This window comes from Fundulus heteroclitus, chromosome 18 (assembly GCF_011125445.2).
Source record: "Fundulus heteroclitus isolate FHET01 chromosome 18, MU-UCD_Fhet_4.1, whole genome shotgun sequence".
NCBI classification, from domain to species: Eukaryota; Metazoa; Chordata; class Actinopteri; order Cyprinodontiformes; family Fundulidae; genus Fundulus; species Fundulus heteroclitus.
This window is the reverse complement of record NC_046378.1, coordinates 18,933,044-18,957,550: the sequence shown is the minus strand read 5'-3', so window position 1 is coordinate 18,957,550 and position 24,507 is coordinate 18,933,044. Positions and strand designations below refer to the sequence as shown.

At 46.7% G+C, this 24,507-nt stretch overlaps 1 protein-coding gene across 4 annotated transcripts in view; it reads right to left on the bottom strand.

The window, feature by feature from the left end:
* Positions 1-954: 954 nt before the first annotated feature.
* The window catches only part of kmt2a (lysine (K)-specific methyltransferase 2A), a 58,788-nt gene continuing 35,235 nt past the window's right edge, over positions 955-24,507 (bottom strand). For all 4 annotated transcript variants that reach the window (XM_036149967.1, XM_036149969.1, XM_036149968.1 and 1 more), the window contains 14 exons: positions 22,595-22,706; positions 22,394-22,472; positions 22,106-22,266; positions 21,225-21,371; positions 17,401-19,963; positions 11,836-14,448; positions 11,165-11,227; positions 10,856-11,082; positions 8,262-8,336; positions 7,965-8,139; positions 7,209-7,316; positions 7,032-7,112; positions 3,991-4,120; positions 955-3,909 (listed from right to left, as the gene is read on the bottom strand). In XM_036149967.1, coding sequence (XP_036005860.1) covers positions 3,634-3,909; positions 3,991-4,120; positions 7,032-7,112; positions 7,209-7,316; positions 7,965-8,139; positions 8,262-8,336; positions 10,856-11,082; positions 11,165-11,227; positions 11,836-14,448; positions 17,401-19,963; positions 21,225-21,371; positions 22,106-22,266; positions 22,394-22,472; positions 22,595-22,706 — 6,810 coding nt within the window. In that variant the 3' untranslated portion in view covers positions 955-3,633. The remainder of the gene's footprint in view (positions 3,910-3,990; positions 4,121-7,031; positions 7,113-7,208; positions 7,317-7,964; positions 8,140-8,261; positions 8,337-10,855; positions 11,083-11,164; positions 11,228-11,835; positions 14,449-17,400; positions 19,964-21,224; positions 21,372-22,105; positions 22,267-22,393; positions 22,473-22,594; positions 22,707-24,507) is intronic.

The window sequence follows — 24,507 nt, the reverse complement described above, 5'->3', positions numbered from 1 at the left end:
GACGGAAGATAAATCCTTGTTGTATATATGCTGTTGATAACGGTAAAAGAACCTCCACTGATTTGTTTGCCGAGAACTCTTGAGCCTGGATAAAATGGAGCTTGTGTGAAGAGAAAGCCCTTAGCATCAGGTACCATGTTTTATCACCAGTACAGGCGGAAACCGTTTAAGATAAACCAGTAAGAACCACCACGTGAATCCTGGTCTTTAAAAAAAAAAACAAAAAAAAAAAAAACGCTGATGCCGTTTGAGGTCTTCCATCTCTACCGAGAGCGATTACGCGAGGAAACCGGAGGAAAAATAAAATTAAATTAAAAAAATGCGGCCGACCAAGTATCAACATCATCACGGTTCTGGTGATGTGAAGGAAGAACATACATTCATTGTTGACCTTAGCAGCAGAACCCAGCGAGCCCAGCAGGAGGCGCCGCGGCGTGCAAAACGCGGTGGGGTCTTATTGGGAAGGCGAGGGCCGCCGGTGTGGTCCCCGCCTTCGCTTTTTTTGTTTAGCAGAAAGAACCAAGTGCACTTTGCTGGAGCTTCAAAATAAGAAACGCCCGTCAGACCCCGGGGTTCACGCAAACTCTGGGTCGATGTCCTGTGCTTGTGGTTTCAGCACTTTTTGGGTCGCATCCTCTCTTGCAGGAAGAGCTGAGCTTCTTCCTTTTGCCCCCTTATGTCCAGCCGGTGCCCGTTTCACAGCTCGAGTGCAGAAGCGATTCGTGCTTTGATTTCAGTTCACCAGGACAAGAGCGACAGGGGCGGTGACAAAGTCAGCTCGAACGACAGGTCAACGCGAAAGGAGACAAAAACACGGAGGCTGGCCTCAGACGAGCCCCGCCTAAATACTCGCTCTGGGACACGAAGGCTTTGCGAAAGAGATGAGGCAAAACACCAAATGATGTAAAACTAAATGTTTCTTGAATGCTGGTGAGCTATGAATGCTTGTTTTTGTTTTTTTCTTTTAGTGGCTCAACGGAGATATGACTATGACTGCTGTTGATAAAAGTTAAAATAAAGGCACCTCCTTATTGTAAGTCTGCAGAGGGGCTTACGCAGTGCCGTGGAAAAGTATTCACTTTGTCCCGTTTTTTTTTTTGTCACGCAACGACCTCAAACTTCTGTGCATTTCACTGGGATCTCACAGAAAAGCAGTTCATAACTAAAAAAGCTTTTTTTTACTCGTAAAAGCCGGAGCAACCGAGTGTCTTCAGAATCCAGCCAATCAGTGACCAGCGTCCGAGACGTGGCTGTCCAGCAGCGCCGACACACCTTGCATAGAGAGCCTTGATTTTGAGAAGCAGCCAAGAAGCCTGATGGTAGCTCCTGAGGATGTGGCAGAATCCGTCAACTATTAGTTTAGAATCGGGGAGCGGCGAGCCGAGAGACGGAAAACAAGTCCCGCTCCGCTGTTTTCCCACAAGCCATGAGGAGGACGTCTCACGGATGTGGAAGACGGCTCAGGCGTGACGGGATAAAAATGATTGGGGGAAAAAAAAAATGTCGGTCTCTTGATGTGCAAACGTGGTAGAGGCATATGACGGACGACACGCAGGTTCTGTAAACGGTTCACTTTGCCCTGATGCACCACTTTGTGCTGCTCCGTCAAAAAAAAAAAAAAAAAAAAAATCCAAATCAAGTGCAAGTTTGTGGTTGTTAGGTGGCAAAAAAAAGTGAAAGAGAATACTTTTCCAGAGCGCGATATACATTTTTGACAAATATGGGTAGCTTATTTCTTTATTTCCAATTAGCTGTAAGCCAGCGGACCTCTTGGCTGATCACAGAACGGATTCGATAGCAGCGAGCGCGACTCGACTCTCCGATCGACGTGGTGTGGAGACGATAAGGCTGGAGAGAGGAGATATCTTGCCATAGCTCCACAATCCAAACTCTCTCAAGTGCATAATAATAATAATAATAGTTCACATGACGGCCGTACCAGTAGCTACAACTGGGACGTTTTAAAAAGAAAATGTAGAAAATAAAAAAAAAATAAGAATAAACATCAGCTCTGGCCAAACGGCCTGACGTAGATAAAGAGCTACTGGTGGACTGAACTAAACGGGAACCAAGCCACAGACCAGTGTCAGTCTTTGGATTCAAAGAAAAAAAAACATTCAGGCTCCAAATAATAAGAAAAAAAAATAAGAAAAGAAAAAAAAACTTTGAAAAGGCAGTGGAATACAAAACATATCGACCAAGCATTAGTGTTTGTAAACCTCTATTTCCTACAAAAATGGCAATAAAATAAATATGAATCTTTAAAAAATATAAATACCATTATTAAGTGCTATTCACTAGTGAGTGCTTTTAATTCTCTCTTTTTTTCTTTTCTTTTTTTGTAAAAAAATATACATTATTTACATTGGGTTTGTTTCCAAAAAGCGAGCATGGTATTTCCCTGTCTGTAGCAAAAAAAAACAGATAACAAACAACGAATAATTAAAGAAAAAAAAGAAAAAAGAAAAAAAACTCTCCATAATAATGGATATCACAACAGGCCCGAGAAGAAGAAGGGGGGGGTGGGGTTTAGCTGCATGAAAATTCAATTTAAGGGGATGGCGTTTGGTTCTCTTGCTGCTGTGATTTTGGAACGTCCCAGCTAACCACGACCAGAGACATTCACAGACCCCAAACTCCTGTCTGTGCGCTCCTGCATCATTCGGATGAAGCCCCAAGAAAAAAACAGAATAATAGAAATAATTTTAAGTATGTCTATTCAAGCACATCAGTAGGTTTTCTCTGGTCCCTTTGGCTGTCAGTCCACCAGAATCTCTAGCTGCCGAACTCTCGGACTCGCTTCCAGCCGACCAGCTGAGACTGAATCAGAGGACACCTCTTTTACAGCAATGGTAAAAAATAAACGTCTCTCTTATGAACTATTCTTCCCTGATGTCTTGGTTTGTTTTTGTTTTTTTTCTTCTTCTTCCTTTTCCTGCAACCGTGGCTCCCCCTAGTGTTTCCACCTGTACAGCTCCTATCAGGCGTATTTACAGGGTCTAATACACGCTTGAAAACTTTAGGGGAAGGTTTTTAGCTCTGAAGGCATCAGGGCACACTGAGACAAGGAGATATGCATCCATAACACTGGAGAAAAATAAAATAAAAAAACAGGGTCCTAATTCAACCTCCAATAAAAATAATAATAATAAAAAAAAATAAAAGTAAATCAGTTTCAAGTCCCTTCAACAAATTGCACTTTGGTGTAAAACGGATCCAAGTTCTTTGATATCTTTTTATCCTTTCCTTCAAAGTTCACATTAGTAGACCGTAAAATTAAGGATTGGCCAATGTAGAAAACAAACAAAAACAAAACAAAAAAAAACATGAAGGGAAAACTATCCAAATATAGTAAAAGGTAATATTGCAATGTCGTGTCTCTTTACTCACCTATCGAGGTGAAACTTTCAACGCCGAATATAAATTAGACAAAAAGGAGGCACAATATGTTATGACTTCTACATATGGCCCTTTCCGCGGGGACGGCGCCACCCGCAGGTGCCGTTTCCCGCCGACGCCTGCAGCAGCTGGTGTCGTTTGTAGCTTAAAACCGTAAACGGGCGGGACGCTGCACGGCAGCAGAGCATCCCGCCGCAGAGCGATCCCTTTTCCAGTCGTTTGGGGGGGGGGGCATCAGTTGAGGAACTTGCGGCACCGCTTGGCGCCGCAGTTGCAGGGCAGCTTGCTGTTGGCGTCCTCGATGGGGAACTTGTAGTCGTACGTGAGCTCCTCCCCGCGGCAGATGCGGCGCGAGGCGAAGATGACGATGTGCTTCTGGCCGCTGACGGCGACGACCCGCGAGTAGCAGTTGGGCTCGCAGGAGTGGTTGATGAAGCGGGCGGCGTTGCCGTGCACGGTGGCGTCCACCACCTCGTACTCGTCGATGCGGAACATGTAGCAGCCGATCCCCTTCGAGAGGGCAGAGAGGACAGCGGTTGGCAACGCGTCGTTCGCCCGCGAGGCGGAGGAGACGGCTCGCCCGGATCTCACCTTTCCGTCGTAGTACTTCTCCCGCTTGTCGGTGAGCACGGAGCGGATCACGTTCCCGGAGTACTCGATCACCATTTCCCCGGCCTCGATGGTTTTTTTGCAGAAGAGGCCGCGGCCGTGAATGGGCGACCTGCAGCGGGGAAACACGACAATTCAAGTTACGCCACGCTCGGCGCCTCGCAGGCGTCTTTATGTGGTTTGAGCTTTTGGTGCATCGTGTCTAGCCTCGTGAGACCATCCTGATCTCGCGAGCTTTCAAGGTTTCACTCGCAGATCAGTCTGGCTACCCTCCGTTAAAGAAAATTTGGAGCCGTTCACCAAACAAACGTCCAATCAGCGTTGGCTTTGAGGCGGGTTGAGGTGTGACGCAACGGGAAGCGCGTCAGTTCAGTCTAAAGAACATGGCGGCTTCAGCCGATGAAACTAGCGTTAGCGTGGCTATCGAGCAAGTTTTATCGGAATTACAGAGTATTTCTCTGCTGAGCTAACGAGCCTTTACCTGCAGCAGCAAGAGTAGCTTGACTTGTGGTTGTGTTTTCGTTGTCGCTTGTAACAGAGTGACGACGAATCTGATTGTTTTATTTGGCCCGTCTATCACCAACATAGGCCAATCAGCTGACCAGTATTTTCGCCCCTTCCCAAAATTACTTCAACGGAAGGTTTCCAGATGGATATGCGGAGCAAATCTATCTGGCGGAGTCAGGTAACATCGTGTCATGTTCTAGCCACAAACTTTTGATGTATTATGGCAGGGGTGTCCAAAGTGTGGCTCGGGGGCCATTTGTGGCCCCCTGTACTGATTTTGTGCGGCCCTCCACCTGCATTGCAAAATATTTTGGGCAAACCAGCGCTGGTGGCTTTTTTGTACGTAGATGGAAACCTTTTTATTTTTAATTAGGGTAAATTTATTATAGACAAATTAAAATCTTCCAATTGAACATTAAACTGAATGTTCGGTACAACACCAAACGTTTGTCTTGTAATAAGCAAACATTTTACATTTTGGTTTTATTTCATAGTAAAAAGTACAATTTTTACTTGAATGCAGACTTTGCTGTTTTAAAATCTTATTATAATTAATTTAATAATATAGGCTCAATACGGTTTAATATCTTTTCTTAAAATTATCACATTTTGTTGGGCAGGGTTAGTATTTTTGGTTATGTTATTTATTTTTATTCATTTGTTTTTGGCCCTTGAGCGCTTTCAATTGAACAATTTTGGCCCAATAGCCAAAAAGTTTGGACAGCGCTGTATTATGGGGAATTTCTGCAATAGAGCAACAACAAAGTGGGGCAGCATTGCGAAGTGGAAGCAAAAATAATAAATAGTTTTAATCTTTCGATTCAATTAGAGTAATGTGGCATGAATTTGCTTACTGACACCGGATTGCTAAATAAGAGTCTTGTGCATAATTGAATCAGTATAGATCCAGCTGCTCTGTCAGTCTCACAGGTCTCTAAGGCTACGTTCACACTGCAGGCCTTGATGCTCAAATCCGATTTTTTTGTGAAATCGGATTTTTTTTGCGTGTCCGTTCACATTTCAAAATATATGCGACTTGTATGTGACCTCAGGTGTATGACTGCAGTTCACACAGAAGTGTCCCGCATGCGCAGTAGAGGACGCGATGACGTCATACGTAGCAAGCGTGCTCATTGTTTGCGGAAGTAAACATGGATCGTAATGCTGCAGCATATCTTGCGCTCTTTACATTATTCTCCAACCGGAGCAGCACTTTACCAACGCAATCTTTTTAAGAAGAGGAGAGGAAGAGAGCCAAATTTTAGCGACGTGAGCGGCTTTACTGAAACGGACTTCATTCGTAATTTTCGAATGACAAAGGCAACATTTATGTGCGTTTAAAGCCGGGGTGTAATCCCAATCTGTGGATCTCGACCGGCCCGGTTCCTTTACTTTACAACAACAAACCTGGTCCATCTAAACAGAAAAGGCCAGGAGAGGAGAGCATTATTCAGAGCCGTTGCCTCTGGAGGAGCTGCAGATATCCAAAGCTCAGGAGGGAGAACCTCTTTCACAAACAAAGTATGATCTACTATGTGTTGCTCTATAACAGGGGTGTCCAAAGTGCGGCCCGAGGGCCTTTTGTGGCCCCCTGAGGGATTTTGTGCGGCCCCCACCGACTGCAATTCAAGAATGATTATGCCCCCCCAGCACAGGTGGTTGACGCAGATGGAGACTATTTGTTTTTGAAAAAGGGGCAAATGATTACCGATAGGTTAAAAATCTTCCAATTTGAAAATGTTTGCAACAACACAAAGATTCATCTTTTAACAAACACACTTTTTACATTCTATTTAATTTCCTAGTAAATAGGAGCAGATCTGTCCAATGACCTTCGCTCAAATGCAGACTTCAAGACATCAGAATCTGCTTTTGTATTCATTTCTCATTATTTCCTAAATACAGCAAGCGTTCTCAAAGACAGAACCCTTTTTCTATTGCTGAGAACAGATAACCGTTTTGACTTTTGTTGTTCTATCTTTTAATATGGCTAATGTCCAAAAAAATTTTTCAACTTTGGGATCTACAATGAATGACACGTCCCTTTCCTACAAAAAAATAAAATAAAAATGAACCTAATTTGACTGAATAACGTTTTTGCATGCCCTTATTTTTTAGAGCAGGTAAAAAAAGTTCACATTGTTATAGTGTTTTGGTAGTTTTAGTTATTTTTTGTGATATTTTTTTGGCCCTTGAGTACTTTGGACTTGACCATTAAGTCCCAATAAAATCCAGTCAGGTTTGTGGCTCTAACGTGACAAAATGTGAAAGAGATCAAACAGCTGTAAGGACTCGTTATGCTCCGTGTCTTCTCCTTTCTTTTTTAACGAACACGCACATTTCTAATCTCTAAAATTAGAGCCTATAAATAATTGAACTGGCTACGATTAAACCAAACCCATGAAGCCACAGCACTAAAGCAGCGATATTTACTTTAGCTGCACTGGGTTTAGCTGCCACCGTTAGTTCTCATCAGCTCTGTGTGAACGTGAACCTGCGAGTGGCATTTATCTCACCTGTAGACTCCAACCGTTTCCTTGGAGGTGGCTCTGAGCTGTTTGAACCTCGCAGCGAGCGGCAGCTCCATGGAGGCCCGCCTGAAGAGGCAGCGGGAGAAGGTGGTGTTGAGGCAGCGTTAGCACCCATTCCACGTTCATAATGCGCAGAGCTACATTACTCCCGTGACGACTTACCGGGCTATCCTGAGCTGCCCTTCCTCTTCGTCTTCCTCCTGGGGCCGGTACTCGGGGGGCTGGCGATGTTTTGAGGCCAGGAAGTTGAACATGTCAAACATGGACCTCCTGGAGCAACACGGTATTGGAGCATTAGTGGAGAGCCAGACAACGTGTGGTAGAAGTAGAGGTTGGATCCGGTCCATTTCTGATTTATTTAAGGTTCCTTTTGGTAATTATTGTTCATGATGCCCTTAAAACGCAGGACTACACTGCAAAAACGGAACTAGCAATAAGTAAAATGTTCTTAAAATTTGTGTATTTGTCCTTGAACTGAGCAGGTAAATAAGATGATTTGCCAATGGAATGAGTATTTTGTACTTAAAATAGGAACAACTCATCTCCATCATCTTATTTCAAGTGCCGGATATCTAATTATCTTATCTTAGGGGTGAAATGACTTATTCATTGGCAAATGGTCTTATTGAGCTGCTCAAATCAAGGAAAGAATAAGAATTTTTCACTTAAAATAGGAACAATTCATCTCCATCATCTTATTTCAAGTGCAGGATGTCTAATTATCTTATTTTAGGGGTCAAAATACTCATTCCATTGGTAGATAATCTTATTTACCTGCTCATATCAAGGATAAATGCACTAACTTTAAGAACATTTTACTTATTTTTAGACCCGTTTTTGCAGTGATAAAAAGACCTGGACTGTAAATAGCTAGAATGTCGGCAGAAAGCAGATCACGCGTCGCTCCGGCTTTCTAACCTGTGATGGATTTCTGCGCGAGCCGAGCCGTGGGGGTTGAGGGGAGGTTCGTCGGTCTCCTCTGGCTTGTGGAAGCGGAAGCGGTAGCTCCGGCAGTGTCTGGATCCGTACAGCTGCTCCAGCAAGAAGACCACGGCTTCGTGGACCACCCCCAGCATCCTGAGCCCGTTCACACCTGGGGAGCAGCCCAGAGAGAAAAAATAAAAATAAAAATCTCACAGTGAAACCACAGCCTGGGGTTTCTTAGAGCGCCTTTCACATGTTCTGAATTGAGTTTCGCGTTTTTCGGGTCGTCACCTTCAAAGGAAAGCTCTTTGAGTTGTGCATTGGAGCGAGCCTCCTTCACCTTATCAGTCAGGGACTTCCAGGCCTCTGTAGAAAGAGTCAATAATATATGACGCGTGGAAAAGCACAATTAACACCTACACTGCAAAAAGGGACTTAAAAGTAAGTAAAGTTTTCCTAAAATTAGTATATTTATAATATAATTAGGGCTGGGCAATGATTAAAATATTTAATCGCGATTAATCGCATTGTATTTACAAACTCCAAGAATGAATTCAAAAGTAGTGTAAAGAGCACTTTTATTTTAATGTTCTGCTGCCATATGAACAAAAGTGTTGTAACATTTGTAGCACTTATCAGTAACACATATTTAGTGTAAAGCTCAACTTAAACATGTAAAACAAAAAATAGCAATAATAATAAATTAAAGCTTATTGCCACTGACAGGGAATTCTCTTTATGAGGAAAAAAATCTACCAAAAACAGGCAATTTCTGAGGTAACCGCAGGGAGCAGCATTACCATTTTATGTTCAATACCAAAGTTTAACTTGGCAGTGGTTAAAACTAACTTGTTTCTGTCATACTCGATGCTGGAAGAACTTTAAACTGAAATGCTTGCTAACTCGATATGCTTGCGTTGCTTGCGTTTATTTGACGTTGACACGCGTTTTTTTGTTGTTGCTTTCTCGCGTGCATATAGTGAATGGCAGGGGGAAAACACGCAAAAACACATGGATACTTTGAAGAGAGAAGCGACTTCACCGACGGCGTCTAAGCAGACCCCCGCCGCTCCGCTCCGCACAAAACTTGTTCTGGCCGGCAACTCACCGCCTCGCCTAAGCAAATAGCGTACCGCGAGCGAGCTATTTTTAGAAAACGTAACGTCACATCACGTGGTACGCAGGGCAAGCTTGCATAGTCCGTCGCTGTGTCGCTGTAAAAGAGACGTGCGTTAGCCTAGGTTTTACTCGGTAAACGACTGCTTTTTCCAAATCTAAAACCATGGTTTTTAAACATTGTTGCTATGGAACGTGCAACAGCGACTCGAGGTACGCTGATCGGCCGCATATGAAGGATGTTTTCTTCAAGACTGCCAAGGAGAAATGTGTGCGCTGGGTACACCGGTGCGGTCAGCCTACATATGTAGCAAGCATTTTGTTGGAGGAAAGGGCCCAACCGAAGAACATCCTGACCCAATTCCAGCGACATCAAGTAGTGAACAGGTAAGAGTATTTTGGTGGCCGACATGTTAATAATGAAGCGCCTGCTACCATGATAGCATATAGGCTATCATGGTAGCAGGCGCTAACATGATAGCCTGCTACCAGAATAGCTTACTCAAAAACATTTCAAATAAGACAAACATTAAACATATACCGATCCCTGGACGGACGCCATGATCGCCGCGCAGGAAAAAAAAAAAAACAAAGCTTACTGTTCGATCAAGTCGGCCCGTTTTCCGGTTTTTTAAGCCCTCGACACTCAAGCCATCGTTTGAGCTGAAGGTTGGTGTGTTCTTCGACAGTGCGACCAGTAATCCGTGCGCCTGGAACATCGTCTTGGGAAAGTTTAACGGCTGTAAAGTCGGTCATATCGCTGTTTCTGTTGCGAGTGTAATAGCTGGTTGCTACGGGCGTTCTCTACCTGTGTGCCCTACCTAAGCGGCAAAAGGGGCGTTGCTCTTGAGACGGTGACGTCACGTGCGCGGTACACTATTCCTGCGGGAAACACCGCCTTCCGCATGTCGGCTTTGTTTTTTTCCGGCCAGCACCTTTCTTACTCTGAATCCGAGGTTTGGCTGACAGCGAGGTTATTGGCGCATTATCGCCACCTACTGTTCTGATTCAAACCCCTACACCGCAGCAACAGACCTTCACAAAATAAAAGCATGTGAGCAACATGCGTTAACGCGCGTTAAAGAAAATATCGCCGTTAATAGTCTAATGAGTTAACGCGAAATTAACGCGTTAACTTGCCCAGCCCTAAATATAATACAATAAATTAATATATTTGAGCAGCTAAATAACACCATTTGCCAATTAATGACTCATTTTACCCCTAAGATAAGATAATTAGATATCCGGCACTTGAAATAAGATGATGGAGATGAAATGTTTTTATTTTAAGTGCAAAAATCTCATTCCATTGGCAAATAGTCTTATTTATCTGCTTAAGTCAAGGAAAAATACAATGATTTCAAGAAATTTTTACTTACTTTTAGTTCCATTTTGTGGTGTATAGTATACACTGCAAAAAAGGAACTAAAAATAATTCAATTTTCTTGAAATTAGTGTACTTGTCCCTGATTTAGGCAGATAAATAAGACTATTTGCCAATGGAATGAGATTATTGCACTTAAAATAGGAACAACTCATCTCCATAGTCTTATTTAGAGGGCAGACTATCTAAATATCTTATTTTAGGGGTCGAAATACTCAAACCATGGACAAATACACTAATTTCAAGAAAATTTAACTTATTTTTAGTTCCGTTTTTGCAGTGTAGCCGTTTTATGCATCGACAGCCATGCATGTAACCTTTTATTTGCGTTGTACGTGACTGTATTTAACCGTTCGCAGGGTAAAGTCGGGCTCTTTTGGCTGACCTTCGATGCTCTCACAGCGAACGTGAAAGCCGTCCTCGCTGTAGATCTCAAAGACGATGCCCTTCTTGGGTTTTCCGTCCAAGCCGGCATCGGCACCGTCGCCGTCCTCGCCGGGTGGCGACGCTGCCGGAAAAGACCCAGCCTCGCCAGCTGCAGGTGGCTTGTCCTTCTCCGCCATTTTCCCCGGGAGAGCGCGTCCGTCGGACGTCTTCTTTTTACTCAACACGCTGGGAACATAGAAATGACGTGTTATCCTCGTGTTTTAGGGTCCGTCACACGACACGCGACGAACAGAGCAGCGCTCCTTACTTCTTGTTGGCCGCCTTATCCGAGGGCTTGCCGGTGTCCATGGGTTCGGGAGAGTTCACCTCTCTGGAGCCGCGTGGAGAAATGATGGAAAGGTTTGTAAAAACTGATGCCTTTACAGATCAGCTGAGATTAAATTACACGCAGAAAGGACACCGAGAACTACTCAGATGCACTGCAAAAACGGAACTAGAAATAAGTAAAATGTTCTTAAAATCTGTGTATTTGTCCTTGATTTGAGCAGGTAAATAAGATGATTTTCCAATGGAATAAGAATTTTGCAGTTAAAATAGGAACAATTCATCTCAATCATCTTATTTCAAGTGCAGTATGTCTAATTATCTTAGTTCAGGGGTAAAAATACTCATTCCATTGGCAGATAATCTTATTTATCTGCTCAAATCAAGGATAAATGCACTAATTTTACGAACATTTAACTTATTTTTAGATCCGTTTTTGCAGTGTGACTTCTGAAGCCGGTTGGCCACCTCGACTTCTATGTAGGGCTGTCAGACATAAGGGGGCTGCATACAATTGCCACCACACGCTTTTTATGATTTGATTTGTAAAAAAAAATTAAAAAAGAAATAAATATATCTATATTTTTTTCCCTTCTGCCTCACAATTAGGGTGCTACTTAAAATCCCCCACAACCCATGAGACAATTGGCTCACCTCGGGTTTGAAGACGGCGGCTGTTTTCCGGGGTTGCCGTGATATTCGTTGGCCTGATGGGCCTTCAGCTTCTTCCCGCTGGTGATGTCTGGACTCTGTCTGCCCCTCTTTACTTTCCTTTTGCTTTTCTCTGTACCTGAAGCCGTCGCCGGGTTGGTCGGTTTCTGATCCGACGATCTGGGAGCGGCGTTTGTTCTGCCGCCCTGGGAGTGCAGAGGGCTCTGCTTCTGAGTGAAGAGCCCGACAACGCGTGCCTTGGTGGGGCTCAGGTGGGCGGATGGGCCGGGGGACAGAGCGGCGTTACGGTTCTGACTGCAGTCCGCGGTCTGGACTCTGCTCACGGGCTGAGCCTGGTGCTGCAGGTGGACGCCGCCGCCCTCCGCCTCTCCGTGCTGGGCGACCGCCATGCTGGTCGGCAGGACGCAGATGCTGCTGGCGATGGACGTCTGAACGGGGGAGGCGAGCTGGGACAGGAGGGGAGCGCCCCCCGCTGGCTGGAGGACCACGGGCTGGTCCGACAGTCCCAGGCCGTGTGGATTGGCTTTGAAGAGCAGGTTGCTGATCGGCCCGGCGATCTCCGCGGAGCTCAGCACGGGGGTGGAGAGAGACACCGAGCCGGACGCCAGGATCCCCGCAGACCCGCTGGGCGGGACGGAGACCACGTTCAACACCGACTGGCTCGGGTTGAGGCCGGCGACCGAGCAGGGCAGGATGTGAGCGGTGGAGTCGTGACTAAGGATGCCGGCCTGAGCGGGACCGGGGATTCTCTGCTGGATGAGGGCCGTGGGATCCAGGTACATGACCCCGCCCGACTTTGGCCTCTTGATAATGTTGGGGACTTTGCGCTGAGACGGGGAGATGGCGCTCAGCTCGACCAGGCCGCCGGCTTGTCCCGGGATGCTCGCGGTGATCTGCTGGGAAGACAGGTTGATGAGAGTCATGTTGGGAGGGCCCACGTCAGACGGGGCCAGGGCCGGCTGGCTGCGGCAGCGGGCGGGCTTCTTGTTTTTCCTCGGCAGACGAGAGATGGGCCTCTTCTTGCCGTGGGAGGAGGCGAGGGCGGGCGAGGAGGACGTCAGGGAGGAGTGACTGGAGACGATGGCGACGTTGGGGCCGAGCTCGTGCCGGCGACCGGCCTCCGAGACCAAGATGGGGGACTGGTCGGACGGCTGGGAGGGGAGTCCTATGAGCAGGCCTGAGGTGGTGCTGGGTATGCCCGTCTGGAAGCCCGCCTGCGTGGAGCCGGCGAACGTGTGAATCTGAGAGGGGTGAGGGATGGCGCCGAGGACTTTGCCGCCGGCGGGGAAAATGGGCTGCGCCGGAGACAGACCCGTGTTCAGGCCTCTGGTGATGGTCATGGGGCTCAGCACGGCGGAGGTGGTGGTCTCCATCACCCCCGCCGCGCCGATCTTCTGGGCGACGCCGTTGGGCACCGGCTGGAGCACGTAGAGAGGCTGGAACTGCTGGTTGACCACGATGAGCTTGTCGGGGCCCGGTTTGATGACCGCCGCGCTGGAGACCTGAGCCTGGGAAGGTCCGGGACCGGAGACTGGACTGGGACTACCTGCAGCGGCGGCGGCGAGGTATTTCTGGCCCTGAAGAGGCATCGAAGGAGAACTCGGCAAACCAGACGAGCCAGAGCTCCTGTTCGCATCCTGGTTGCCTGAGGTTTCGACCCCCTGACCAATAGCAGGGCTGGAAATGAACTGCTCCGGAGTCATGTGTCCCTCTGCAGCCTGGGCGTCCCGGTTGGTTAAAGCCGCCCCGTCGTGCCGGCTGTCAGACGGCGACACGCTGGGCCCCGGCGCTTTCTTATCGCCGCTCTTCTCCGCGCCCATGCTCTCCGAGTCGGAGTTCAAGCCCAGGATGGCGCCGTCCGAGGCGTTTGAGATGAGGCCGCCGGCCGAGTGGTTCTGGCTGGCGCCGACAGACGGGCTGCGCGTGGTCAGAACGGAGAGGTCCGACGGCAGCTCCAGGGGAAGGTACGGCTCCTCCACCGACATGGAGCTGCTGACGCCGGCCTCCACCACCCCTGCGCTCTCGGCGCTCGCCATCGGCTGGGAGAAGTCGTCGAACAGGATGTCTTTGCGCCTGTTGAGGTCGTAGGACTCGTCCAGCAGCAGCTCGGAGGACGACGGCTCCGACTGCTGGCCCAGAGCCGGCAGAGACATGGAGGGCGTGTTCAGCACGAACTCCATGATATCCGACGGCAAAATGTTGCCACATTCGTCGCTGTTGTTGTTGTCGGAGTCGGACTTGAGCAGGTCTGTGCTGAGGGAGAGCTGGGCCTCAAGGGGATCCTGACCCTGACTCTGGGGCTGGGATTTGACCCCCCCGCCAAGAGGAAGACAGTTTTCCTTCTGGTTCTTTCGGCTCTCGCGCGTGTTCCCGCTTCCCGCACCTCCGCCGCCGTCGACCTCCTTACTCGAATCATGCGAGTCGCTTTTGTCGGCGTGCCTCTCCCTTCCCCTCCTCTTAGGGGCGCTCTTCTGCAGGGTGGAGGAGGAGGAGGTGGCCGTCGTGGCCGTGGTGCTGGTGGTGCAGACGCTGGTGTCGCTCTCGGAGCCGTCGTCCACGCCGTCAACCTGTCCGATCTGATGTTTGCCCAAAGTCCTGTCAAACACAACCAACGCGTCGGGTCAGATTACTATAGCATGGAGAACACAGGATCTGCACCCAGAAATGTTGGGCTTCACCGGCCCTGACTGCCGAATGGTGAGCTCAATGTTTCAACAGTTTCAGCACTTTGGACACCCCTGTTATAGAGCAACACATAGTAGATCATACTTTGTTTGTGAAAGAGGTTCTCCCTCCTGAGCTTTGGATATCTGCAGCTCCTCCAGAGGCAACGGCTCTGAATGATGCTCTCCTCTCCTGACTTTTTCTGTTTAGATGGACCAGGTTTGTTGTTGTGCCTCACTAAAGTAAAGTAAAGGAACCGGGCCGGTCAAGATCCACAGATTGGGATTAACCCCGGCTTTAAACGTCTCTATAACTTTATACCCGACCTGTCTGCTGGGATACCTGGTCTTCATGATGCTGCTTTCTAAGAAACCTGTGAGACTGACAGAGCAGCTGGATCTATGCTGATTCAATTATGCACAAGACTCTTATGACCTCAAACGGCATCAGCGTTTTTTTAGTTTTTTTTTAAAGACCCCTAATTTTCAATCTTTGGTTCTGTCAGGCAGCGCGTGAGCAAACGAGAGCAAGACTTTCAGTAAATGGCAGGAAGGCTCAACGCAGCCGCCAAAAACGGATCTAAAAATAAGTAAAATGTTCTCAAAGTTAGTGTGTTTGTCCTTGATTTGAGCAGGTAAATAAGATTATTATGCCAATGGAATGAGTATTTTGACCCCTAAAATAAGATAATTAGACATCCTGCACTTGAAATAAGATGATAGAGATGAGTTGTTCCTATAATAAGTGCAAAAATCTTATTATTTACCTGGTCAAATCAAGGACAAATACAGTAATTTTAAGAACATAGCTCTTTTATCCTCTTGAGTTTCACTGGTAGCCTTTCAGAAGACTCAAACTTTTAGATAAGGATTGATGTGTCCTAAAAGTACAAACGGAGGACGCTGTTTTACTAATGGGGACAACAGGAAGCGCTAAATATTAGGAGGTGCTAAAGAAAGGTTAAAAAGGTCCTTTACAAAACCACAGGTGGCATAACCTCCTCTGTGATCTGAAAGTGAGTAACTAGTGGCTGCTCACAGCAGGAAGGCCAAGCTAAAGAAAACAACGTTAGTAAGATTCAGAAAGGAGAAATCGACCAACGGGTCCCACCGACATGTGGACGCTGTTACCGAACAAAGACCCAAATTTAGCCATTTTCATTCTGGGAGAGACGTCTAAACATGAAACCAGAGGACGAACAAAAGGTGAGAGAAACTTCTAGAAAGAAATCTAGTTTGTATGGAGGCATGCTTGTTGATGGTTTCAATTCCATTCAGTAAACAGACAAGCTGGGTTTGAATATTACCCTGCTGTGGAAAGCTATGCTAACTAGGCTAATGATGCTATGGGATAATATAAGCCGATGAAGTTGTTTTTGTTTTGAAGTGTTCAGAAAAAACGGTTTGGGTGCAGAACTTTAAAGACGGTTCTCTTATAAAGTGTGACATCGCCTCCTCAGCTACATAACACCAAATAAAAGCTTTATCCTCTCGAATATTGGGCTACAACCATTTGTTCATTTAAAATGTTGTGGTAGGAGAAAGGGAATATTTTTTATGATATGGGGCGCAACATGTCACAAACAAAAAGTTAAAGAGCAATATCCTGTCTGGTAAAGCAGCAAAGGAGATGTACTTCTACCTCTGTACTCTAGTCTGGAGAGTTTTACTAGATATGCAGGCTTTTAGTGATGCAGAAAGAGGCAGCTCTGTAACTTTCTTTTAGTTTACCATTTTAAAACATGGTTAAGACTAAGAACTGTTAACTATCCAATTCTCAAAGTACTTTGTTGGTTTTCATACTTTCTAAAAACACAATCAGCTAAAATTTGTATCCAAATAACAAAATTCCAGGAATAATCTTCTTCTTCTTTGTGATTTTTACTTGCGGGTGACATCTAACGTCAAGATGCATTATCGCCATCTACTGTGCTGGAGTGTGGACCAGAATGTCTCCCTTTAATCTAAATTCGAATGTATAATCCTGTTTCCTTCAAAAATGTAATAAGTGCTCTATTAAAATCAAAAGAATCTAAAGATAATTACAAGGTCGGCTTTCTATCACCTGAAGAACATTTCTAGGATTAAAGGACTGATGTCTCAGCAGGATCTGGAAAAACTAATCCATGCGTTTATTTTTAGTAGAATTGATTACTGCAATGGTGTTTTCACAGGTCTGCCTAAAAAGTGGATCAGACAGCTGCAGCTGATCCAGAACGCTGCTGCCCGCGTCCTCACTAAGACTAAGAAAGTAGAGCACATCACCCCAGTTCTAAAGTCCTTACACTGGCTCCCTGTATCTCAGAGAATAGACTTTAAAATACTTCTGTTAGTCTATAAATCCCTAAGTGGCTTAGCACCTAAATACATCACAGACTTGTTATCAGCGTATCAATCCTCCAGACCACTAAGGTTTTCTGGCTCCAGCCTTCTCTGCATACCTAGAACCAGAACTAAACACGGAGAAGCAGCATTTAGTTCCTATGCTCCACTTATCTGGAACAAACTTCCAGAAAATTGTAAAAGTGCGGAAAGCCTGAGTTCCTTTAAATCGAGATTAAAAACACATTTGTTTAGGATTGCGTTCAACTGTTCTAGTTAACTGAATCACCACTTTTTTGTTCTAATTTCTATCTACATTTTATTCCTACTTGCTTTTATTCAGTTTTAATTTGCTATATTATAATCATGTAAAGCACTTTGCATTGTCCCTATACTGAATTGTGCTATATAAATAAATTTGCCTTGCCTTGCCTATTTATTTTATAAGACACAATCAGCTATAATTTGTATCCAAATTACCAAATTCCAGGAATGGAAATCGGCTTGAAAATCTCTGATTGGTGCAGCCAAAAAAAAACTATCAAAATGTTTGTGTACTCACAAAGAACTCAGCATGTCCTCCTCCGTTTTCCCCTGAGCCCTCTGCTGCTGCTGCTCCTCGTCTTTCAGAAAGCGCTGAAGCTGGGACCCCCGTCCCAAGCAATCGTCCAAGCCCTCTATGGACGGAAGACCGGGGTTGATTATCGTCCGGGTGAAGTTGTAGTAGTAAGAGTCTGTGCCCCTGCTCTTCATTCCGCCGTCCTCATCCTCGCCGCTGTCCGCGGACGAGGACGAGGTGCTCATGTCGTCCGCTCCGTCCACCTGCCCCTCGGCGGACTTCTTCCGTCGGCCGGTCCTCCGCTTGACCACGGCGCCCGCGCCGTCCCCGCTGCCGTAGAAGGGGATGTCCTCCTCGCCGTACGAGCGGACGCCGTAAAACGGCGTGAGCCCGAAGAACATGTTGGACCGGGCGCGGGCGCTGCGCCGCGGGTAACGCCTCTTGGCGGACCCGGAGCCGTCGCTGTCGTCCTCGTGATGCTTGTCCTCCATGCCTCTGTCGTCGTCCGGGCCTTCGCCGTCGTCCTCCTCCTCCTCCTCCTCTTCCTCCGCCGTGCACTGAGAGAGGAGGCCGCGGTGGTCCCGGAGCCTGTGGCGCGGGCGGTTTTTGCGCAGCTCGTCTTCCTCCGCCTGCGTCTGGGCGTCGGACTCGGAGCTGTCGCTGCTGCTGGCGGAGGGCGAGGAGAACATGGGGGACGGGGCGGAGCGATGGGTCCCCTGTCCAGCAGGGGAGACGTTGGAAGAGGTGCTGGTAGGACAGGAAGACTGCCTCCCGTTAGGGTCAGACTTCACGTCGGCCTTGAGCGGAGTGAGAGGAGAAGGCTTGACTGGCCGCTTCTTGTCTCTGGAGGACACGGACAGCGGGTTGGTTTTGGGTTTGGCGTGAGGCTGAGGCGCGCTCACCTCGCCTTTCTCTGCAGCCAGACCAATCTGCTGCAGCTGCTGGAAGCTTTCTGGATTGCCGCCGTACTTCCTGTCTGGAAACGGGTAGCCGTCTCTGCTCTTGGCGGACGACCTGCCCTCTCCCTGGTTCTGCTGCTTCTCCTGGGGCTTCCCTTGGGCTTTGGTGCTGTTTCCCAGCGCCGGAGCTTTGCTGTTGTAGGAGCTGGAGTTTGGCGCGTGCGTGTTGGAGCTGCCTGTGGTTTTTGCGTTGCTGTTGTTGTTGTTGAGAAGCGGAGCTTTGCTGCTGCTGCTGTTCTGGTGGGTCTTCTCCCGGTCTCTGTCTTTGGACGCCTCTCTGCTGCCCGCTGATTTGACTTTGGGGTGTTTATCTTTGGCAGCCGGGGAGCTCAGGTGCAGGGAGCCCCGTTTACCAGCGTCGTCTTCCACTGATGTCCGCGAGGAAAACAGAGCCTTCCCCGCTGGACCCGGAGAGTAATCGTTTGACTTCAGTGCGCTGGACTTCTGCGGGGAGGCGGATTTCCCAACGACGGATTCCTTGGGTAGTGGAGACAGTGTGATATTTCCAGTGGTGCTGCTACTCTCCTTCCCTGAGCTGGGCTTGTCCTTGGACGGGAGGACGCTGGAGGGCGGATTGGGTCGGTGACGAGGCAGCGAGCCTAGACCGTCGTGGTCTTTGCCCCCGTGTCTCGCCTGCTTGTCGACCTGTTTGGTGCCTCCGCTCCTCTGCTGACCTGAGAGGGCAGCCGTCCCCACTGGCGGGGAAGCCTGTCCTGAGCCGACAGGCGCCGATCTTGGACTCTTGCTCTCACTTCCGGTCCGCCTGGACTGACCGTCTTTCCCTGAGCCGGAGTCTCGGCTTCGCTCGGCGCTTCTGTAGCTGGAATCTCTGGAGGAGGGTCTACCCTTGTCAGAATCCCTGCTCGGCGGTCTATCTTTACCCGCGTCTTTCCCGTCGTCCCTGCTGCGCTGTCTGTGTTTCTCAGAGTCCCTTTGTCCCGCCTCTCTGCTGAGAGACCTAGATTTGTCTATGCCCTTGTGGTTAGGATTTTTAAAGGAGGTCTTATTCTTGTCCGTTTCTCTATTGCTCGAGTCTTTGTTTGCAAGCCGGCCCTTTTCAGAATCCCTTGAAGGGTCTCTGCTCAGCTGTCTTCCACTCTCGGGTTCCTTCAGACCCGAGTCTCGCCGCTTTTCTGGCTCTTTGGCTGACATTTCACCCTTGTCCAAGTCTTTTGGCGCATGTTCTCTGGGTGATCTGCTCTTATCCGACTCCTTGGGCGCTTGGTCCCGGCTCGACGTCCTTCCCTTGTCCGCGTCCCTCGGACCCTGTTCTCTCGCCGGCTGCGGCCTGTTCCCGTCGGTGGAGAAGGATCTACCCCTGTCCCCGTCTCTTTGGACTGGATTCTTCTTTGAGTCTTTGATGAGGTGTTTGGATTTTTCGGGGTCTCTGGCCGGGGAGGGGATGAGAGGAGGCGGCGAGGTGAGGGGACGTGACAAATGCTGGGCCGAGGAGGTCACGCTTCTCTGCCTGTTCAGCTGGTGGGGAGGAGGAGGAGGAGGAGGAGGGGAGAGGGAAGGGGAGCTGTGACGCCTGGAGTCGACGCTGCGAATGCTCGGGTTCTCCGGAGAGTCTCCCACAGCCTGGCCGTGGGGCAGCGAGATTCTCTCTAAAATAAAAGAAACGAAGACGGATTAAAGTTTCGCAAAACACTCTCGGAAAATATTGTTAGCCATTTGGAAACTTAGGCTACGTTCACACTGCAGCCTGAAGTGACCCAATTCCGATTTTTTTTGCCCATATGCGACCTGTATCTGATCTTTTCATGACAGTCTGAACAACACAGATTGGATTTTTTCAAATGTGACCCAGGCCGCTTGGATATGTGCACTGCAAAACGGATCTAAAAATAAGTAAAATGTTCTTAAAATTTGTGTTTTTGTCCTAGATTTGAGCAGATAAATAAGATTATCTGCCAATGGAATGAGTTTTTTTGACCCCTAAAATAGGATAATTAGACATCCTGCACTTGAAATAAGACGATGGAGATGAGTTGTTCCTGTTTTAAGAGCAAAAGTCTTATTCCATTGGCAGATCATCTTATTTACCCACTCAAATCAAGGACAAATACAATCATTTTAAGAAAATATGACTTGTGTTTACTTCCGTTTTTGCAGTGTGGTCCTGAATCCGATACGTATCTGATCTTTTCAAATACGACCTGTATCCGTACGGCCAGGTCACATTCATCCGACCTGTACGTCATTGATACTCGACAAACGTCACTAACGGTGGACCTGGCTTTACCAAAGAGGTTGGCTTAAAAAAAAAAAAAAAAAAAAAGAGGTTGGCTATTGTGCGGTAACAAGCACCTTTTGCAAGTCCATACAGCCCCACGGCAACGCGTTTACTCGCTGCTACGGCCGCCGAAGATGTGTGTTTTTACATGAGAGTGCTAAAGAGATCTGTTCAGACGCACATAAATGTTGCCTTTAACATTCGAAAATTATGAATGAAGTCCGTATCAGTAAAGCCGCTCACGTCGCTAAAATTTGGCTCTCTTCCTTTTCGATATTCATAAAAAGATTACGTCAGTAATGTGCTGCTCCGGTTGGAGAATAATGTAAAGAACACAAGATACGCTGCAGCATTACGATCCATGTTTACTTTCGCAAACAATGAGCACGCTTGCTACGTATGACGTCATCGCGTCCTCAACTGCGCATGCAGGACACTTAGGCGTATGAATGCAGTTCACACAGGAGATCACATACAAGTCGCATATATTGTGTGAACGGACACGCAAAAAAAAAAAAAAAAAAAAATCAGATTTCACAAAAAAAAAAAAAAAAAAAAAAACGGAATTGAGCATCAAGGCCTGCAGTGTGAACCTAGCCTTAGTCGCATCAACAGAAAGCGCCCATTGCTACCTAGAGAGGACAGGTGTTTGGAGTCGATGGAGCGCTGGCAGGGGGGGTAGCTGGGATGCCTGTTTCTGGTGTAAACCCTCAGCTTCGGGGTATTTGCAGGCGAGAGGTTTTCGGAGCGTCTCGGTGACTCAAATGGATCAGGAAACTCTATAAATCAAAAGCACAAATGTAGCACAATTACTGTTAAATTGCGAGGTAGAAAACAAACAACAACAAAAAACTGCGGGACCCTCTGGTAACGCTTTTGATTACGCTCCCTCCTGCGATGTGAGATGTCATCAAGCCGAAAGTCAAGAATACAAACCCGGAGCACATATAGCGTAGGTGACATGCATAATGTTTTATAAATGGGCTTAATTGGTGTTCGTCTTTCTCACTCACAAAAAAAAAACAAAAAAAAAAAACAGCCATAATGTTATAAAAAAAGAAAAACACAACGAGGAGCTCAACTGCGGGTCGTACACTTATACCCGGGGGCTATTCAGAGACTAATTAACCCGACACGCACGGTTTTCCAAACCTGTCTGGATCACTCACACTGCAAAAAGGGAACTAAAAGGAAGTGAAATTTTCTTGAAATCATTGTATTTTTCCTTGATTTTAGCAGCTAAATAAGACTTTTTGCCAATGGAATAAGATTTGTGCACTTAAAATAGGAACAATTCATCTCTACAATAAGATAATTAGATTTCCTGCACTTGGAATAAGACGATGGAGAAGAAGTGTTCCTATTTTAAGTGCAACAATCTTATTCCATTGGCAAATAGTCTTATTTAGCTGCTCAAATCAAGGAAAAATACATTGATTTCAAGTAAATTTCACTTACTTTTAGTTCCCTTTGTGCAGTTGAGGAAACAGAAACAGACACAGCGAGTTGTTACCTGTGATAGGAGGTGGGCTGTGTGCAATGGTGCGATTCTCCTCAGGACCCATGGCGCTCTTCACGTCAGCCTCTGCCACCGGGGGATGACAAACTAATATCTTGCAGGTATACACGCATCGCTTTCGGGCGTCCAAAGTGCTCCAGTACACCCTCGAGCACCTGAGGAAAGCAAAAAGCGCGTTTAGCTCGACGAGCAACATCAACTTCCTCCGCGGCTAAAGCGGTTCGCTTCTGTCCCGTCACAGAGAAGGACGAGGACGGCGTTCGGGTTTCAAACGCGACTCACTGGTATCCGACGGGGAAGAGCTTGCGTTTGCAGTCGGAGAGTTCGGTCAGCTTTCCCAGACAGTCAATGGTCATGGAGCCTGCAGTGACAGTGTTTCAGTCAGCGTTCAACACACAGCGGGAATAAAGAGTAAGAATTTACAGGCTTTCAAAAGAAAAAGAAGAAAAAAAAGATAATCTATGTTTAGCGGCAGTAAATCACCTATTATCATGTGGACATTTTCAGGCTCCAACCCTGCCAGCCACTTCCTCCTGAGGCTAATCCCTCCGAGGTCCACCAGGATCCGGCGGGTTACCTCAAACCTCGTCACCACCTTGTAGGAAAGCACACAAACAAAGACTAGATGAGGTGGGGGGGGACTAGCTCATGGGCTTCTTCTGCTATCCGCAGCACCTGGCAAAAGGATTCGTATTCATTTGACTTTTTCACGTTTCGTCAGAAAAGCACAAACTTTAGCGTTTTACAGGGTTTTAACTGATAAAGTAACACAAAGTAATTCATAAATGCACAGAGGAAAATGATGCAAGGTGTCGTTGATGCATTTATAATTCAGCTCCTGAGGATCAATGCTTTTGTTGAGCCGTCTATCAATGAGAGTACGGCTCCAAGTCTTTTGGGTGTTTCATCTCTTTACCAGCTTTCCACATTTAGAGACGGAAAGATTTGGCCATTTTTCTCAAGCTTAAGTCAGATTGGATGGAGAGCGTCTGTGAGCAGCATTTTTTTAACTCTTGCCACAGATTCAGGCCGGGACTTTGACTGGACCGTTCTAACACATGAACACGTAATTTGACCTTCTCTTTAATACGTCAGTAGCTCTCTCTGGTTGCATACAAAGTTCTTCTGAAAGTTTTATTTGTTATTTTGGTGTTTTATGCTTTGTTTTCGCACAATATGTTAGTAAATAAAGCCTTTTGTGTATATTTATAATAACGAACGTACGTACTGCGCATGCTCAGCAGGGGGTAAAACAAGGAAGCGACTAAAGGCTATTAGCATCTACTAAGCGAAACAATGAAGGTCCAAGATCCAGTGGAAAAAAACAAATGCAAAACAATATGATTCCAAGAGGGAAAAGACTGGAATGTCACTGGGAATACAGGAGGAATGTTGGTGTTCACTGAAGTGGACGCTAAAGCTGCCGATCATTCAGATGTGACCACAGAGTTGACCGACGTGAGTAAATGTTCTGATATGAGGCTGTTATAGTTTTCATTGATCGGTGTACACTTAAATTTAGTAGATTTTTCCTTGATTTGAGCAGTTAAATAAGACTATTTGCAAATGGAATGAGTCATTTTACCCCTAAGATAAGCTAATTAGATATCTGGCACTTGAAATAAGACGATGGAGATTAAATGTTCTTATTTTAAATGCAAAACTCTTATTCCATTAGCAAGTAGTCTTATTTAGCTGCTCAAATCAAGGAAAAATACACTGATTTCAAGAAAATATTACTTACTTTTAGTTCCATTTATTGTGGTGTGTTTAATTAATAACGGCTGCTCTTCGATCACACTGAGCTGCCGCTTTACTGCGAGGCATTGCAGAGGGTCAGGCTCAGTCCGGCATTATTTACAAGTGATTTTTAAATTAAGCAAACTGAAACTATGACAGTTCTGCAATACTTTCGCTAGAAGTCGCCACGTCTGTTTATATCTGTTTGTTAATCGCGCCCGAGAGCGAATTATCTTTCAGATCAAAAAGGACGATCAAAAACACTATCAAGATGGAGGCTTGGTGTAGATAACCTTATTTTACAAGCATATTATGTGGCTTTATACCTTTAACCTAAAACCGCCGAACAAACAGGTTTGCTTCCAGGAAGTCCTGGATTTACACACTGGTGGACTAAACTAATCAGGTGACTTCTGAAGCCAGTTGGTTTCACTGCATTTTCCCAAGGGGTATAAAAGTGAAACGAATGGCGGTGAGACCAGCGACGTTTGGTTATAAGACAGTAGAAGTGAGGAAGAGACGGGAAGCAGAGCAGGATGTAGCCGAGAGGAAGATGTGGAGGTTCTGTTTGGGAGTAATGAGGATTGATAGGATGAGGAACGAGTACATCAGAGGAAAAGCTCATGTTAGACGTTTGACATGTACAGAACAGGTAG